We start from the raw sequence: 18,776 nt of genomic DNA on the forward strand, positions 1-18,776 counted from the left end.
GAGCTCATTGTATATACAATATGGCTTACTGGGTAATCTTACGATCGTGATGCTCAATTTTGTGCGGCTGCAGTACAACATTAAGATAAACAAAGCAGTTTAATATTAACAAATACTTTCAATATAAAAGATTCTTATAAAATGATTAAGGGATCCAATGAACATCCAAAGCCCCCCAAATAATCAAACATACTCAACTCAACGACCCCTATCTCTAAGGTACTTACCTACTTTAAAGACAGCCTCTAAAATGTCTATATATTTATTCTTGTCCGTATGAAAACTTAGACTTTCGAATTGCAATTATTTTCGAGTGAATTTTTAAAGTTAAAGGCGCATTAGATTATTTAGAATTTATTTCAGAAAAATGTTATACATTATAATAGTGAAAAGCGACTGCAGCTTTTAGGTGTTTATTGCTTTGCTTTATTATCTAGTATATAGAATATGGACAGCAGAAACGAACTGTTGATGTAGGGGACCGCATGCTGGTTTCAACGTTTTGGAAGAACACTTGCTGCCAAATCGTAAAAGCTTCACTTCTGTGTGCACTTTACTAAGTTTAAGATATTCTTATAATTATGCTTAAACAAAGCTTAGACTAGGCGGCCGCTTTTTCTCACTAGTGGAGGGAGAACTGAGAACTATGTTCCAGAGATGAGCTGTGTAAGTGCTGCGTATATTAGACGGTAAGTGGCTGTCATCCTCTTAGTAAGTTCCAACGAAATAGGGAAATAAAACACTTGGAAATTAAGTAGATGTTATAAATGTTTTTTTATTATGGAAACAGCGGATGCCGCAGCGCTCGGCTTTTCTGACTCTTGCTTTTCTTCACATTTTGAAGCTAAAAAAGTTTACTTTTACAGCATTATTGCAGCCCCAGAAAAGCCAAATGCTACGGTTGGAACCCCAGAGCTTCTTCGAGAAATTTCAAAATTTGAAGTTTAAGGGCAGCGCATAGCGTACATCACACATCAGATCGCAGATCGCATTTTACGATGACGTATTTCGATGAGCTGTACTTTAGTTTGTATGTATGCGAATGTTAAAAATGTGATTTACATTATTTAGTAACTAAATTTTAGTAGCTAAAAACACTGATGCCAAAATGCCAAAATCGAAATATATATTTTTTCTCAACTTGTCGCGGGCGACACTATTTATAGTAAAAAAAATAAACTTAAACAATTTTAAAAATAAGTTAAGGTTTTTTTTTTAGCTCTCGATTATTTATATATATTTAGAACTAAGATTGATTTTAGGATCGCTTTGTGTTTTACGATAAATTCGTTCATTATTCGGTTTGCGTACGAATTCGTTCATTTTTGCAATTATCTTAGAACAGAAAGTAATTTCAAAGTCATTCTTGTTTTAAATTAAAGTTCTAATCAAGAGCTATTAGATTCATCCTTACTCACTTTGGATGGTGTCGGACGCGACATTTTCGCCAGAGAATTACCCTTATATTGTTAATGCTTATATATAAATAATTTTGTACTTTCAGTTTTACAAGCATTTTTCAACTTATATCAAATTGGCGTTAATGATTTGACTAAGATTTATTTATTTGTATTGTTTACAATTCATTGTATAACCAAAAATCGTATTGAATCAAAAGTTCATCGATCAATTTCGCCAAAAACAACATCAAGAGTGCCAATAATTGCAACAACATCGGCCAACATATGTTGCTTTCCAATTTTTTCAAGTGCAGCCAAATGAGCAAATCCGGGGGCTTTAATCTTGCAGCGATATGGGCGGCTTGAGCCATCGGCTACCAAATAAACGCCGAACTCACCCTTTGGAGCTTCAATGGCTGCATAAGTCGCACCAGGCGGTACTTGATAACCCTGGGTAAATAATTTAAAATGGTGGATGAGGGCTTCCATCGATGTCTTCATTTCAGAGCGCGAGGGCGGCGTAACTTTAGCATCATCCGTCTTAATTTCACCGGGTGGCATTTGATTTAAGCACTGATCGATAATGCGCAGTGATTGGCGCATCTCTTCAATGCGACATAGATATCGATCATAGCAATCGCCTTTTGTACCGATTGGTATATCAAAGTCAACCAAGTGGTAAGCATCATATGGTTGTTGCTTTCTCAAATCCCATTTGATGCCCGAACCTCTCAGCATAACGCCACTGAAGCCATAGTTGAGAGCTTCCTCAGCTGACACAATACCAATATCTTCAGTTCGTTGTACCCATATACGGTTCGTACTGAGCACATCCTCAACCTCATCTAAACGTTCAGAGAACTTAGATGCAAATTCATAAATATCATCCATTAAACCCAATGGCATATCCTGCAAAAAATTGTTTCGACGTTAAGGATATATGTATAAATGTATAAATGTTTAAATTACTAATGAGACTCCGCCTGGTCGAATATAAGCGGCATGCATGCGGGCGCCTGAAACACGTTCATAGAATTCCATCATTTTCTCACGTTCTTCAAAAAGCCAGAAAAACGGAGTCAGCGCACCAACGTCTAAGGCATGAGTGCCTACGGCCATGATATGATTGAGAATGCGAGTTAATTCAGCAAACAGTGCTGCAATGAAAAAAAGATTTAACAAAATTAACCAATTAAGTATACTGTGATATCGACAAATTAGATACAGTATTTATTGTTTTATTTTAATCTGTATCAAAATGCAACATCAAATTTTATTTTACCGGTGAATTTAATTGATTTCCATATTTTCAACAAACATGTTTTTCTGTTGTAGTACAAAATGCTGGGTGCCTGTATACACCAGAATGAATTTCGTTTGTTGATGACTAAAATGTGAAGCATTTAACGACAGTATTGTTGCCCTAAAAATTCAGAAAATTATCCCTTCCTTTGAGGTCAATGAGTTTTATCAGATTGACAGCGCCTCTAAATGTTGTGAATTTTGAAAATAATACCGTACCTATTAATCCTGATATTGCTGCTTTTTTCTTAATTGCATATTCTATATTATTCATTTAAATAAAGAAAAAAATTTGTACTCCCCTCTTCATATTCACAAGATTCTTTCGATTTGTAAAACGATCAAGCTCGTTTTGCCGAAAAAAAGTAAATGCCTTTTTTTCTACTAGAAGTGGAAAACAATCGATATCACTATCGACACTATCGATGGTTGTCGCTATCGAGCCACAATCCATAGCAACAGACACTTCCGATAGTGACCCAAATACTATCGATTGTGCCATCGATAGCTGGCGTCTCTGTAATTAAGAAAAACAAATAGATATGGATCGCTGTTTCAAAATAGGCATGTTTAATATATTTTTATCTATACACCTAGAGCATTAAGTATTGTATGGATCATCAGCATTGTCTGGGAAAAATATGATTTTTCAATGACAGAATCAATAATAATTATAAATGTAATAAATAATAAAATAACGTATTCAATTTCTGGTATATGTATGTATATATATATATAGCAAATATTTGAACTTAGAAGATGCAAGGTCATTAAAGTCACCAGTTATACAAAAAAGATTTGTTTTACAATTCAATTATTAATAATTTTGAATTTGAAATAAGTCGTTGTTTTTTTGTTTTTTGTATAGACAATCTATAATCAACAGACAATTTGTTTTTTAAATTAAATTTTTTTATGTTTAAATTAATATTCATATTCTTTTACAATGTAAATTGTTTATGAACATAACTCAATAATATCGGTATGTTGTCTACCACGAATACAAAATCGGGTTATTTTACTGGCTTCCGGTAGAAGGGTATTATAACTTTGTGCCGGCATTTTACAGGCAGAAGGCATCTACGACCCCATAAAGTAATATATTCTTGACCGGCGTCAACAACCGAGACGATCTAGCCATATTCGACTGTCCGTCTGTCTGTCCGTAGGAAACACTGGATCTCAGAAACTATAAGAGATAGGGCTATAATTTTTTTTCGACAACATTTTTTATGTTTGCACGCAGATCAAGTTTGTTTCAAATTTTTGCCGCGCCCACTTCCGCCCCCGCAAATAAACAAAAATCGAATAACAAGCGTAATTTTAAAGCTAGAGTCGCGAGTTTTGGTATATACAATCATAACTATAGTAATTATAATTCCTGAATTTGGTTGCGATGAAATACTTTTGTATGGGCAAAAATGCCTACTTACTAGGGGTCATAGTTGCTTTAACTCAAAATCTGGTATATTCCGCCGTCTATGGTATTTTTTCAATGTGGTATGTACTATATCGATATACCAAGCATACCATTTGGCATGTTTCTAGTATTTTTGGTATATTTTAAAAAATAATACCGCAATATTTTGCTTTTATTCAAAATGGGTAGCGGGTATCTCACAATCGAGCACACTCCACTTTCTTACTTGTTTGCGTTATATATACAATATTTCAATAGCTTTTAGTCGAGTGTGCTGACTGACCTGTGGTAATTTGAGCATTTGTAAAAACAAAAAACAAGTAAGAAAGCTACAGTCGAGTGTACTCGACTGTGAGATACCCGCTACCCATTTTGAATAAAAGAAGTATATTTTGCGGTATTTTTCTCAAAATATACCGAATATACTGTAAAAATGCCAACAAATACCAAATGGTATATTTGGTATATCGATATAGTACCGCACTCAAAATATACCATAGACGTCACAATATGCCAGATTGTCAGCCACAGCAACTAAGACCCTTAGTAAGTAGGCGTTTTTGCCCATACAAAAATATTTTTTAATAACTTTGACAACTTTTTATCTGATCGCAACCAAATTTTCAGGAATCATAACTACTATAGTAATTATTGTATATACCAGAAAATTCGCAACTCTAGCTTTAAAATTACACTTGTTATTCGATTTTTTTGATTTGCGGGGGCGACAGGGGGGGGGGGGGGTGGCAAAAATTTGAAACTAACTTGATCTGCGTGCAAACATAACAAATGCTCTCGAAAATTATAGCTCTATCTCTTATAGTCTCTGAGATCCAGTGTACGGATAGACGGACAGACACACAGACGGACAGACGGACATGGCTAGATCGTCTCAGCTGTTGACGCTGATGAAGAATATATATACTTTATAGAGTCGGATATGCTTCCTTCTGCCTGTTACATACATTTCCTGCAGGCTCAAAGTTATAATACCCTTCTACCCTATGGGGAGCGGGTATAAAAAAAAATAATAAGCTATTGGTTATTCAGGGCTATTAGCCATTGCCCAAAAAACTGGGATTGACTAGTGTTGTGAGTAATGGACCACATAATCATTAATCTGATCGGTAACTTGAAGAAGATAAATGATCAGTTTAATGCTTTGCATATTCAGTCTAATAGCTTAAAACTTATGGCTGAGTATCCAAAAGGCAAAAGGTCAACATTTTGTGGCTCACAAGCATCCAATTTATTTTCCTACCATCGTATGATCCACCCACGACCTCGTTGGTCTCCGATTTCATGTGCATTTAAGTTAAGATAAAATGATAATTTGGTTGGTATTTGAAAAATAACAAGGTCGATGCCTTACTAAATAAAACAAAAATTAAGATACCTACTTCGAATGTATTTGGCACGCAGAGGAACTTCGATGTTGAGTAGCTTCTCAACGGCCAGTGAGTAGCATTGTTCATTGCACATCATCGACACGTAATCCAAACGATCAAAGTATGGCAGTGCTTGTGTATAGGTCTTGTACTCGATTAACTTCTCGGTGCCACGATGCAGGAGACCAATATGGGGATCTGCTCGCATCACCGTCTGTAAGTAATACAGATTGGCAAATACGGCAATTCATAATAATAATAATAACGAAAAATAAAATAATAACCTCGCCATCAAGCTCAAGCACAAGACGTAGAACACCGTGAGCTGCCGGATGCTGGGGGCCAAAATTTAAGGTCAAATTGCGAACCGATTTCTCAACGGGTACAACTTTGCCTGTAATCGAAGATTAAGTTTTTACAGATACAAACGTGATATTGATGTAAACGTGGACTAAACATACTGTTCCATGGGGGCACTTGCCACAGTGCGGTAACTTCATCTGGATACATCACTGGACCGCTAAATTGTTTCATAAATTCAGGATCTGGATACCATTTAGCTGCTCCTCTGTATTGATTCGTACTAAAATAAAGCAAATTTGAGCGCCATAAGTATGGATATTGATTATGTAAGCGTAGGCTTCTTTTGCCTACCTAAGCACACTGCCACCAGCCGCTGTAATCTGCGATTGACCTTTCAACAAGTGAATTCCGACACTCGCTGACCGCTTTACAATATTGCTAAGCATTTTTTAAGTTTAAAACAGTTAGTTGACCCTTCACTCAAACAATGCTATAAAAGAAAAACCCAATGTTCTAACAGCTGATGAGACGAATGCAGAGTGACTGAAAACTAAATTTAAAAATGGAATATTTTTTGACAAAAAATATCAAAAATATACCACATCCATAATTAGTATATTATAAAGTAATGATTGTTCTCAAAAAAAAAAATAAAAATTTTAAACATATAATTAATATAAGCTTTCACAAGTTTTCTACTGAAAATATATTCTAAACTTTTTAATAATTAAATATATTCGATAAAACTAAGCCAATGCAAAAATCAACTTATTAAATGCACACGACTGTAATTTATTTTTATGCGAAATTCACTCGATTTATTTAACTGCTAAGTCACAGAAGTGGTTTTGGTTTTACTTAAATATTCAATCGAAGCGAAGAAATACTGATGTATCTAAAAAATACTTGTCTTAAAAATAGCTTTTAGATACAGATACTTTTCTGATACACTACCACACTGAATGCTCCGTATTATTCTTTTTACGCTTAGCATAGCTCATTAAATACGACATCAATTTTTAAAATTATTTATATTAAGTGAAAAAATTTTGAAATATGTATGTGGTGGTGATTAATAATATAATATTAATATTAACCTGTTTCAATAGAAAGATGTGATTCAGTGCCAAGTAAAATATATTACCATTATGTATGAATAGCAATATGGCTCAAAAGTGTCTAAAGTTCTGTATTGAGTGTTAGAATTGACTCCTAGAATAATTGTAATTTGTTTATACAATAATATGCCCGTGTCGCATATCTGCAAATCATTTGTAAAGTATTCCTAATAAAAATAAGAGAAGTTTACAGAGTTGGCGAATACACTCATAGATTTCTGCGGCTGTGTATGCCCGTTTATACGAGTGTGCGTGCAAATGTATTATATGATGTGTGTATACAGAAAATCGTCACGTTCGATGTTAAAAAATTGAGTCTGTTTTTAGGGGGAGGAAAATCGAGAGAGCAAGAGAATGAGTGAGAGAGAACCCCTAGTGTAAGGCAGCAACAACAAAAATTATCCTGCCAAAACAAGCCATAAAAGTCAGGATTGAACAAAGAATGGTCATGTAATTGCTTTTATAACTTGAATGCAATTAACATTATACACTGAACACGCATGTCAATCAAGGTTCTAAATTAAAAATTAGTGAACATAAATACATATGTTGATTGTGTGGTGTATGATTGCGTTAGCTGTTGTTAAATGGGAAAGTTTATTAAATAACTAACAGAATAATCCCATACAGCTAGTAAAATCATTGGAATTTGATATTTAATGAAAGATGTTCAGTGAAGACAATTTCTGAATTTCATAATTAATTAATTAATCATATTGTCATATACACCGTCAAAACGTTATATTATTCACTAATTTTTAAATATATATGCATAATTTTGCAGGAACCCATTTTTACATTGATGTGATATTTTTTTAAAATCACTAATATTCGAACGATTTTTTTGTTTTTACTTCCAAAATTACTATTTTTTTTGTTCATTATTATCTAGCAATCGAGTTAGAATATTGATTTAAATATAACGCTTCTTAAATTGTTTCTTATAGAAGGTCGACATGTTTCCGGATCCAAATTTAATTGTGTGGCTTAATGGTAGAACTTGACATTTGCTAAAGTTTCAAACTCCATAACGAAGTTAATATCAATACATCAAACGAGACGCAACAAGTATCGACGGGTATGCACAAGCCGACAACCCACAATAATGAGAAGTCGATGGTAGCAGCATCAGTAAACCATTATAATCAAGTGGTTGTAGTCGCCAAAAAAACAAACTCGATGTCAATACCAATACCAATACCAATACCAACATTAAAACAAGTAACAAGTCGAGAACAATCACACTCGAGAGTAGCGACTAATGGTAATGGTTTATTATCAGTCACATTGTCGTCATCATCGCAGTGCTACTGCATGAAGTACTGCCAATCACCAACTGGGATTCACGATTGGCGGGATTGTCAGGTGCCTGGAATAAGAATTAGCAAAACTACAAATGCATTTCGATCTACAGCCTTTGATAACTGTACACGCACGTCAGCAAAAGAGCGAGATCGAAATCAAACTAGAACAACAACACGTTTAAACCCAACGATGCATCGAAAATCCAAAAGTAAATGCAAGACTAAATCCAAGGAAACTGTTGTCTCTGAACTTGTGTCCAGTGGGATGATCCCTCAAATTAATCATAGGCACTACGATATTGGCATTAACCATAATAAGCCCCAACAAGAACCTCAAATTCAGGAAGATACCGAGCAGCCGACAGAACATACTTCCACCAAGATTATGGCATCTACTCTAAATGTAGAAAACAACCGGAGGAGGATTACGGATAGCACCAATAACACCATCAGCAACAATGGCAACACCAAGCAAAGGAAGAAGACCACTCAAGCGCGATTTAAAATGTTAGTGCCGATACCCACGTTGGGCGCCACTTCGTTCGTCACTTTCCTCACAATCATCTGCATAGAAACCGTTCTACTTTCGACAATGACTAGCTGTGCTAAAACATTTTACATGCATTGGAACACGTCGAACAGCATGTGAGTAATTTTTAATTATTTGATTTATTAACGAGGTTACTAGATGCATGTATTAAAAACCACGAATATTGTCATTCATGGTTATTCTAGAAAAAATACTGCAAATACACAACATTTAGACCAATATATGTACATGCACATTTATACAAATTAAAATGCAATTTAATAAAATATCTGAAATTTCCATTGCTACATGTGTCAAAAAGTTGTTGTGCTTGCGGAATTAACATTTTTTTTTTAAAGATATACAAATGTTAGGTCATCTTGTCTGTTGAAAAAAAGATATATTTGTTGGGAATCAAACGTTTAATCATCAAAAAGTTTAAGTAGTTCTAAAAACCTTCAGACGTAAATATATAAAATTACGTATGTATGTATGTATGTATGTAGGCGTTTCTCCCTTGGACGCAAGTTACTGCTATGTATACGCATTACCACGCACTTCAGTTGCAACTTGCAACAGGGGCTTGACAAGGAAATTGTGCACGCACAAAGAGTAGGGGCAAACACCTTATTTCCACCCTCATCCACATCCTCGTCCATGTCTTGATAGGAACACTTCCGTTGTATAGGTATCTTGAAAATTGTTCATGATAGCCTTTGCAATATGGAAATACATGATGCAAATGCGTTTGCACATTTATAGATATGTTTTTGTGCACTTTTTGCTACTATTGTGCGAGTTTTCTATAATATTTTTATACCCGCTACCCAAAAGGCCGGAGGAGATGTATGTAACAGGCAGAAGGAGGCATCCTATAAAGTATATTTCTTCTTGATCAGGGGCAATAGCCCAGACGATATAGTCTTGTCCGACTGTCCGTTTGAAGCTCTGGATCTAGCACACCATAAAAGATGCAGATGCAATTTTATTCGACAGCACTTGATATGTTTGCAGGCAGATCAAGTTTGTTTCCATTTTTGCCACGCCCACTTCCTCACCGCAAATCGACAAAAGATTTTTGGTACACACAATAAAAACTATAGTATTTAAGATTCCTGAAAATTTGGTTGCGATCTGATAAAAAATGTCAAGTTATTAAAGAAATACTTTTGTATGGGCAAAAGCGCATACTTACTACGACGGGCCTTAGTAGTTTTGGCAGAGAATATGGTATATACCATGTACCATGTATATACATACATATGTACCATGTCACCTAAGTTGTTGGAAGCATTTATGAAGTTAATTAAGAAAAAAAGCTACAGTTGAGTGTGCTTGATCTTCTAACAGTTCTCAAAACAAACGTCCAGTATTATAATTTTAATACACCAAATTAAATGGCACATTAATATAACAAGTATTGTCTATGAAAATTTGGAACCATATCGAATAGTCGCTGTTGATGGCAGATGTGGCCGCACAAACCAACTGACAGTGCTGTCGCGATCCATATATCGAATTGTTATCGATAGCGACAAAGTTGGTATATTGTGCGTGTAATCTCGATGTTTATACGGAAGGACAGACAGACATGACTATATCGATCCATCTATTGATGCTGATCAAATCGGAGATGCCTCATTTTATCTATTGTATAAATAACCTGCACCACAAAATTATAATACCCTTCTCCCATATGGTGGTAGCGTGTATAACAAGAGGGGCATGCAAGTAATTCAAATGAATACCTTATATTATTAATAAAATTATTTTTTATCGTTTAGATTTTACCTATATATTATTTTGTTTAGTTGCAATAAAAAATAATAAAAAAAATAATTACAATTTATGTGAATTTTTATACAGATTTCGGATTGACAACACTGATCACATTATTGACGTGAATAAGGGAAATCTAGCCTTTGAATTTGACCAAGTGCATATAATATGTCCAGTTTACGAACCGGGAGCATTTGAGAATGAAACAGAGAAATATATCATATACAATGTTTCGAAAGTAGAGTATGAAACATGTCGCATAACGAACGCCGATCCGCGAGTAATAGCTATATGTGATAAGCCCCAAAAATTAATGTTTTTTACTATAACTTTCCGGCCATTTACACCGCAACCAGGTGGTTTAGAGTTCCTACCTGGAAATGATTACTATTTCATTTGTAAGTATAACCTTTTCGGAGTATAAGTATAATAAACAAAATTGTAAATAAGTAGTTTTGTTTTTTTTAGCAACTTCATCAAAGGACGACTTGTATCGACGAATTGGAGGCCGCTGTTCAACAAATAATATGAAAGTTGTATTCAAAGTGTGTTGTGCAGCAGATGAGAAAAATCGAACATCGCAGGAGACAACACTTGGACCGGCAGACAGTGGTGGCGTGTTATCTGTTGGTAACGGGGTGGTGGATAATACTGGTGTTAATACTGATCACAACTCAAATGTAAATGTTAAGCTTGCCCACGGCCACGGGCATAATCACAATACGATTGGGATCAGTAGCGGAAATACTGGCTTAGTGCCACCAATTGGAAACGGTGGAGGCCTTCAACTAAAGCCAATTAATGGATTGGGTACATCCATCAACTCCAACATTGATCAATTTAATCGCGTGCCCTTGCAGCCAAACATAATTAGCAACAATATTGGTACTGATATTGAAAACGGGGCTTCAATTGGCACTGGCGTTGGCAGTGGTGGCATTATCTTATCACCTGGCCATGGCAGTATTAATATGTTGCCACCTGGGCGTGGTGGAGGCGTTCATTTGCCGGCCCACACGGGTCACCATCACATCCAAACGGGAATTCGCATTAATAATGTGCCAACGCAGCAACATAATAATCAACAACAACATCCGCACCATAAAAGCAGCAACAACAATATGAACTCGAATGGTAAGGATACAACAATTAACTCAGATACAGATACACAAATGTCAGAAGTTTATCAGAACTATGTGCAAGAAACTGTTGACGGCGGCTCGGTTGGCAATTTTCATGGTCAATATCAGTTGTCATCAGCTGTTGATATAAATCATAGCAATGTTGTACAAAGTACCATCACCTACTGGCCGCCAATGATAACAACATCGTGGGGCACGTCGAATGCAAATACATCTTTATCTACCATGACTTACAATAGCAATAAACAATTCTTAAACTACCCAATTTCACATACAAAACAAATTGTAATTAACATAACAAACACAAACAGTCAAAACATAACTCGTATTAGAAATTACACAACATCATCCCCCAGTCCTCCAGATCATGGTAATAATCAGATGAAAAGTAAGTAGAAATCATCTAGAAAACGTATTTGCATTTTCCCTAAACGATTTAAAGTCTCCCATTTAAAAACAAGAAAATTATGTTGGAAAAATAATTGTGAATATATTATGGAAGACTAGTGATATTGAACTAAAAACAAGTAAGAAACTTACAGTCGAGTGTGCTCGACTGTGAGATACCCGCTACCCATTTTGAATAAAAGCAAAATATTGCGGTATTTTTTTTCTTCAAAATATTCTAAAATACAAATATACTAAAAATTTACCAAACGGTATATTTTCAAAATATACTATAGACGGCACACAAAAATTGTCGGCCAAAGCAACTCAGACCCCTAGTAAGTAGGCTTTTTTGCCCATACAAAAGTATTTCTTTAATAACTTCCAGGATTTTTATCTGATCGCAATCAAGTTTTCAGAAATCATAAATACTATAGTTATTATTGTATACACCAAAATTCGATGTTATTCGATTTTATTGATTTGCGGGGGCGGAGGTGGGCGTGGCAAAAATTTGAAACAAACTTGATCTGCGTGCAAACATAACAAATGCCGTCGAAAAAAATTATAGCTCTATCTCTTATAGTCTCTGAGATCTAGGTGTGCATATGGACAGACGGACAGACAGAAAGACGGACATGGCTATATCGTCTCGGCTGTTGATGCTGATCAAGAATATATATACTTTATAGGGTCGGAGATGCCTCCTTCTACCTGTTACATACATTTCCTGCCGGCACAAAGTTATAATACCCTTCTACCCTATGGGTAGCGGGTATAAAAACGAAACACGCATAATTCTTTCATGACATTGTTTATAGAAGTTTGATTGTTTGATAGTCGATTGTTGATCGTCAAAGCAAGCGTTCGTGGTCTACCACACAGGCCCACTTGCATATTAGAGTAGCTGTTCATCTGCACTTGAAAACCCGAAGCGCAATCGTCAAAACTATGCTGCTGGAGAAAGCAAAGGGGAGAGCTCTGTATTAGATTCATAGAGAAAAGGTTGTTTCAAATTTTCGCCATTTTCACTCGCGCCACTACTAATCGACAAAAATCGAATAACAAAAGTAAATCTATTCCTTACATTTAATCTTTAATCTTACAGCATAATATTTAGTTATTTTCGTTCTTAATCTTTTTTAGCATTTTAAGTATTATTACCTAATTTTATTAGATTTCCGACGATTAATTAATTGTTCATGGTTTTCGATGTGCAAAGTTTATCTATCTTGTTTGTCCGGGCGTTAACAAGCCCATGTTGCTGGCCCAGTTAACAGTACTAATTAGTCAATGTACAAACCAAAAAAAATTCTTGTAAACCGATCATAGCACCCATGGTACTATTCAATAATTATTTGTTGGTAAAGGTAAAATGAAAAACATTGTTTTGCAGTTCATATATTTTATTGGGGTTGTTGATAAACATCTCTCAAAATGATCCAGAGAATATTAAACAGATCATAATCATGATTATGAATAAAATATTTCTAGAATTTAATCCGATAAACAATATTCATTCAATGTCAACTAACGTCCCAACTCTATGTAAAATAAATTTATAATTTCTCATCATTAATAAACTCAACAAATTGCAGATGACCATCACAATTATGATAAACATCCAAATGAGGTAGTCAAGAATGAGGAACTCACATATAACAGTGGATCAACGCGAACTAGTGGAACTAGTAATATTCAAGGATACGTCTGGTCATGGATTTGGATGGGCTTATCCACTTCTCTCAGCACCAATGCTATTAATTCAACAATCGTGCTTGCTTTGCTGGTGGTAATCATATTTAATCACCTGTTCAAGGCTCATCAAGCAACTTCTCGTCATCGTGAAGAAGAACCCATTAGCTGTTGATCGCTGAATTTAAAAACAGTTTGACATAGCTGCTTCATCATATTGAGGGCCATTAAATTATACAATACGTATTGGTGGAATTACATATAGATAATAATTTTATAGCGGACGGAGTATGGAAGAATTTTCGTCAATAGAATTAGTCGATTTGAATATATATCGATACGAGAAACGGATAGTAAAAAGAAGGAGAAAGGTGAAATAGTATAAATAAGTAATAAGCATATGAAAATTTCAACCGCATTAAAACATAGTTTATAGCGATTTTAGGTTTAATGCATACTTTTTAGGGTAAACAATAAAAAACGGACAGAACGCCGATATATAGATTACTATTTGCATATTTTATAAAGATCTTAAAATCGATTCAAAATAATTAATACCACATGACCTTATATAATAATGAGAGTCCAACATAATTAAAATATTTTAATCCCATTTTTTTTTTTGTCGACATTGATTAAATGCAAATCTATCCATTATTTATATATATTATTTATATATGATTCAAATTGTACGATAACCACAAAATGGGTGTGCAGAGACAGTCTAATAAAGTAATTAGAGTCAAGAAATTAATTCCGAACAGTATTGGCAAGACACGGTCGTTAACTCAATTCGATAACCAATAATTCCAACACTCATACAAATAATTCTGTCGTCTTGAAAATGCGAAGACATAAGGTTTATTGACTGAAAAATTGAAGATAGTATATATGCATTACGTACATTTACATACATATAAAAAATATTCTCATTTAAGTAGTCCATAACGTAGTGCACGAGCAAATAAAACGTACATATATACAGATATTAAAAATCCATTTAAATGTTACAGTAAAAGTCGTGTATGTAAACAATGAAATTTACATTTAAAATTACTATTATTATATATATTTATATATATATATATATATATATATATATATATATATTCGTCATAAGTATTTTGAGTATGGGAAAGGTGAAATTCAAAGAACTCAACTGTAAGTTTTATGTTCTTTTTTAAGTATTAAGTTTTTTTAATTTTTGTTTTTTCTTTGTTTATCGATTAAATTGTTTTGTAGATTAACTAACAAGGCACACATATATATATATATATATATATATATATATATATATATATATATATATATATATATATATATGTGTGTGTGTCATTGTATTTTTTCAAAATATGTGACAAATTACATGTGTCAAATGACACAACAAAATCTAGGTGAAATTGATTGTATATTTAACTACAAATATAAAAATGAAACAAATTTGTATATCATGTATTGAGGCACATTCGCTATATTAAAAAAAAAAGAAAACTGTATTTGACAAATATTTATACATATATTTATATACCAATACTAGCGAGTTTTACAAAAGAAGTACATAAATTCATAGAAAAATTTGCACACCTTTTAACGGTCATAAATGAAATATGTAAACCCCAAACCAGCATTACCTTATTGTTCAAGATGTTTTGTCTTTTGGTTTGTGTAAACATCATTAACACATTCTTTTTATAGCTTCACACAAAGAGTATACATCAATTGAATAATTCATCCATAATTATTACATTAGTAGACTCCACTAATCTTAATAACCACAATTACAAAACAATAGTAATTTAATAAACCCAACTAATACTTACGACTAAACCGAATTTACATCATCCAACCAACAGCCCAATTCAACTCAGTTTCAAGTTTTTTTCATATGAGGAGCTTCGAACTCCATTGAACACATTAAAAATCATGCAGTACCATATACACATACACATTCAACAATAGTATTAAATTTAGATTATTCATATAATACACTACAATAAAATTCCGTACACATTAAAACTCAATAAAACCAAAACATATTTGAATACTCAAATAATCTTTTAATGAGTTATTGAAGTGAGAGATAAATCTTAAATTACAAAGTTTAATAAGGTGCATTGATCTTGCAGAGATACTTAGTTGTACAAACCATTAAAAACCTTGTGGCAAGCGTCAAAACCTTTAAAATTTATAAATTTGCTTGATTTATATTATTTTAAAGCCCAGAACAGCTTTCTCGATAAGTATCCAATTACAGTGCGTAATACTACAACCGTGTCGATGTTGTATTATAGATCTTTCATTGTTTATATATATTTTGAATTATATTACAATTATTGAAATTATCACTATTATTATTTATTTTGAACGATACAACTTAATTTTTCCCTTAGTCCTATAATTCTGATCGTTGGGGTGTAAATCAGTATTGTGGTTTTAATAAGTATACTGCATCGTGCATAATAAGACTACTGATAAGTGCATTGCTCAGTCGAAAACGTTGTTATGCTCCACCGCTTTGATCAACTTTCAGAAAAATGTATTAAGGAAAATTGCGAAATTATGTTATATATTATAAATTCAACTAAAATTGGCATACAACTTGAATACTTGAATACAAAAAAACATAAAATACAACCATCTGATTATGTACAAATTTGTAAGTCATAAAACATGCAGTCCTCTTTAACAATGTGTTGTTTAAAGACACACGTGCCTATTCAAATATACGTAAATAGAATTGAATGTTAACCATCATAGTTTTTCTAGTTATAATTTTGTTTCTCATTTATTGAAATATTTACCAACCATGCGCCAATTGATCAATTGATTATCCTCCCAAGCATGAAAACCAAAAATTAAGCAAACATGAATTGTATAGACATCTAAACAGTTACACAGATTCACCGCTGCCACACTATATACAGTATTATTCTATCCAACTGACAATTGAAATATTTCAAGTTTTAATGTATAATTTTACAGAGATTGGTGAAATAAAAGAAAAGAGGACTAAATCTTAGGTTTTAAATGTAGCACAGCGTATTTATATACATATAACATAGTACTTATTACATTTAAGCTTTTAATTTAAGTCGGTTGAAAGCAAGCGAACATATAGTATATATGTGTGAAAAAAGAATCAATACAAATAAAAATTTTAAATTAAGTACTCCAAATGATCCATTTTAATTTAGTTATTATTACGAATCTTAGGAACGTCTTTTACTATTAGTAGCTACATATACTGAAACTGGTTAGAAATCACAAAATTTGATTGAGCTATAAGGTTGACAATTTCGAAACTCACAAGCTAACCAACATTTCGGTAGCTCTCTTTTGAGTTTCACATTACGATGCACGTGTCCTATTCTGTGTCTTTTCACTTTCTCCTTTTTTATACCCGCTACCCATAGGGTATCACGAAATGGCAGAAGGAGGCATCTCCGACTCTATAAAGTACCGCGACAATACGAGGTATAGCCAGGTCAGTCTGTCTATCTGCTGATCCGTCTGTATGAACAGTTATGAAGATCTCAGAGATAATAAGAGATAGAGACATAATTTGTTTTTTCGACAGTACTTGTTATGTTTGCAGGCAGATCAAGTTTGTTTCAAATATTGCAACGCCCAATTCCGCCTCCGCAAATATACAATCTGGTATATGTAATGTAGTACTGTATCAATATACCTAAAATAGCGTTTGGAATATTTGTGGTATTTTGCGGTGTATTAATTATGCATATGTTACTTCAAAATTATTACTGCTTTGCTTTTATTTAAAATGGGTAGCGGGTATCTCAGTCACTCAATTGCACACAAACAGAATCGAATAATTGTAATAATTTGTTTTAAGAATGGTCAAAGTTATCGTGGAAAGCCTCAAGCTGTCCAATCTTCAATATATCAATATTAGGGAATAGGGCTCAGGCAATTGTAGGTCGCGAAGCTAGGACATTTGCTCTGTTCAAGATAATACCACATTTGGCTGTAGGGCTTCAGAGAGTTTAACGTGAGCTCATTTGCTGCAGCATGGACATCACCGGGCCCTATGATATTCGACAAATTTGCTTTTCATAACACAGTGTTATGAGTAAAGAATACTTATTCTTGATATTCATGATATTTAAAGGATTCCTTATTAAAAGATGCAGGTATACATCGTTTGGCTTTTAAAATCCAACTTCGAAGTGTCATGGAATTGTAATTACATTAATGAATTACATATATGGATGGCTCGATAAACATCTATCAGTTCAATAAAGCAGCGTTTCTGAAGTATTAAGACATCAAAGCAGTTGGTTTCCATCGATATCGTCTATTTCGATAAATATACCAAAATATTAGCCAAAATACGGCCACCTTTTCAGAATCATTAATGTGATCACTGATGCAGCTTCATTAGTCACCCCTCTCTTACACAAAGCCGCTTATGGAATAATGCAGCGAAAGATTCTACTTAATGGCAATTTCAATGATGCACTTAAGTCAAATACTCTATTTAGAAAAAGTGCATCAATGATGCAGTTCTATGATGCATGTGTTTACACCAAAATTGCATCACGCAAACAGCTGTTTAAGGGTGAAAAAGTAAATAAACTGAAGCGGGAAGAAGAAGAATACCAAAGGCAATAAGTCATTTAAATGATTTCCGAAAATAAAAACAAACTATTTTTATAAATTATTATAACTAAACGTTAGTAAATGATGTATTTTGCAATATAATAGTCCAGTCCAATCGTTTTTATGGTCGTGTGGTCTTAGTCCAAATTAAAATATACTTTTTGACCTTATTTCTATCGAATCTTTCTAGTTATGCGAGCTCGAGTAAAGATAAAGGCTGAATGTTATTAATAAAAAAAAAAAAAACAATGACATACTATTCTCATTTTTACTTTTTTACTCCATTTCTAGAAGCCATATAATGTAGTTGCAGTCACATTATCTACATACTTGCCAGATTCGTCAGCGTTGTATTTTGATATTTGCAAAATATTTGTTAGTTTTTTAAT

At 33.6% G+C, this 18,776-nt stretch overlaps 2 protein-coding genes across 4 annotated transcripts; one reads left to right on the top strand and one right to left on the bottom strand.

The window, feature by feature from the left end:
• Nucleotides 1-1,540: 1,540 nt before the first annotated feature.
• Nucleotides 1,541-6,348, bottom strand: LOC117573207 (NADH-ubiquinone oxidoreductase 49 kDa subunit). The gene is made up of 6 exons (XM_034256206.2): nt 6,165-6,348; nt 5,972-6,093; nt 5,795-5,904; nt 5,523-5,724; nt 2,370-2,557; nt 1,541-2,309 (listed from the first exon to the last, which is right to left on the bottom strand). Exons 1-6 carry the CDS (start codon nt 6,257-6,259, stop codon nt 1,620-1,622), a joined length of 1,407 nt encoding a protein of 468 aa, XP_034112097.1. The 5' UTR covers nt 6,260-6,348; the 3' UTR covers nt 1,541-1,619.
• A 409-nt stretch (nt 6,349-6,757) lies between these two features.
• On the top strand, nt 6,758-14,432 carry LOC117573205 (uncharacterized). Of its 3 annotated transcripts, none has more exons than XM_052006242.1 (5): nt 6,758-6,871; nt 7,879-8,880; nt 10,631-10,941; nt 11,012-11,677; nt 11,734-12,163. In XM_052006242.1, exons 2-5 carry the CDS (start codon nt 8,012-8,014, stop codon nt 11,754-11,756), a joined length of 1,869 nt encoding a protein of 622 aa, XP_051862202.1. In that variant the 5' UTR covers nt 6,758-6,871; nt 7,879-8,011; the 3' UTR covers nt 11,757-12,163. The 3 variants fall into 3 exon arrangements, with proteins under 3 accessions (XP_051862202.1, XP_034112092.1, XP_051862201.1); XM_034256201.2 differs by lacking the exon at nt 11,734-12,163 and adding an exon at nt 13,671-14,432 and having other exon boundaries at nt 6,759-6,871; XM_052006241.1 differs by lacking the exons at nt 6,758-6,871; nt 11,734-12,163 and adding an exon at nt 13,671-14,432 and having other exon boundaries at nt 7,813-8,880.
• Nucleotides 14,433-18,776: the final 4,344 nt, after the last annotated feature.

This window comes from Drosophila albomicans, chromosome 4, assembly GCF_009650485.2.
Source record: "Drosophila albomicans strain 15112-1751.03 chromosome 4, ASM965048v2, whole genome shotgun sequence".
NCBI lineage: Eukaryota > Metazoa > Arthropoda > Insecta > Diptera > Drosophilidae > Drosophila > Drosophila albomicans.

Coding starts and splice junctions, on each gene's coding strand:
- LOC117573207 (XM_034256206.2), bottom strand. CDS start 6,259: ATGCTTAGCAATATTGTAAAGCGGTCAGCGAGTGTCGGAATTCACTTG. Junction 6,094..6,164: donor GCTGGTGGCAGTGTGCTTAG/GTAGGCAAAAGA, acceptor GCTTTATTTTAG/TACGAATCAATACAGAGGAG. Junction 5,725..5,794: donor TGCTTGAGCTTGATGGCGAG/GTTATTATTTTA, acceptor TATTACTTACAG/ACGGTGATGCGAGCAGATCC.
- LOC117573205 (XM_034256201.2), top strand. CDS start 8,012: ATGCACAAGCCGACAACCCACAATAATGAGAAGTCGATGGTAGCAGCA. Junction 10,942..11,011: donor AAATGATTACTATTTCATTT/GTAAGTATAACC, acceptor TGTTTTTTTTAG/CAACTTCATCAAAGGACGAC. Junction 11,678..13,670: donor CAACAATATGAACTCGAATG/GTAAGGATACAA, acceptor AACAAATTGCAG/ATGACCATCACAATTATGAT.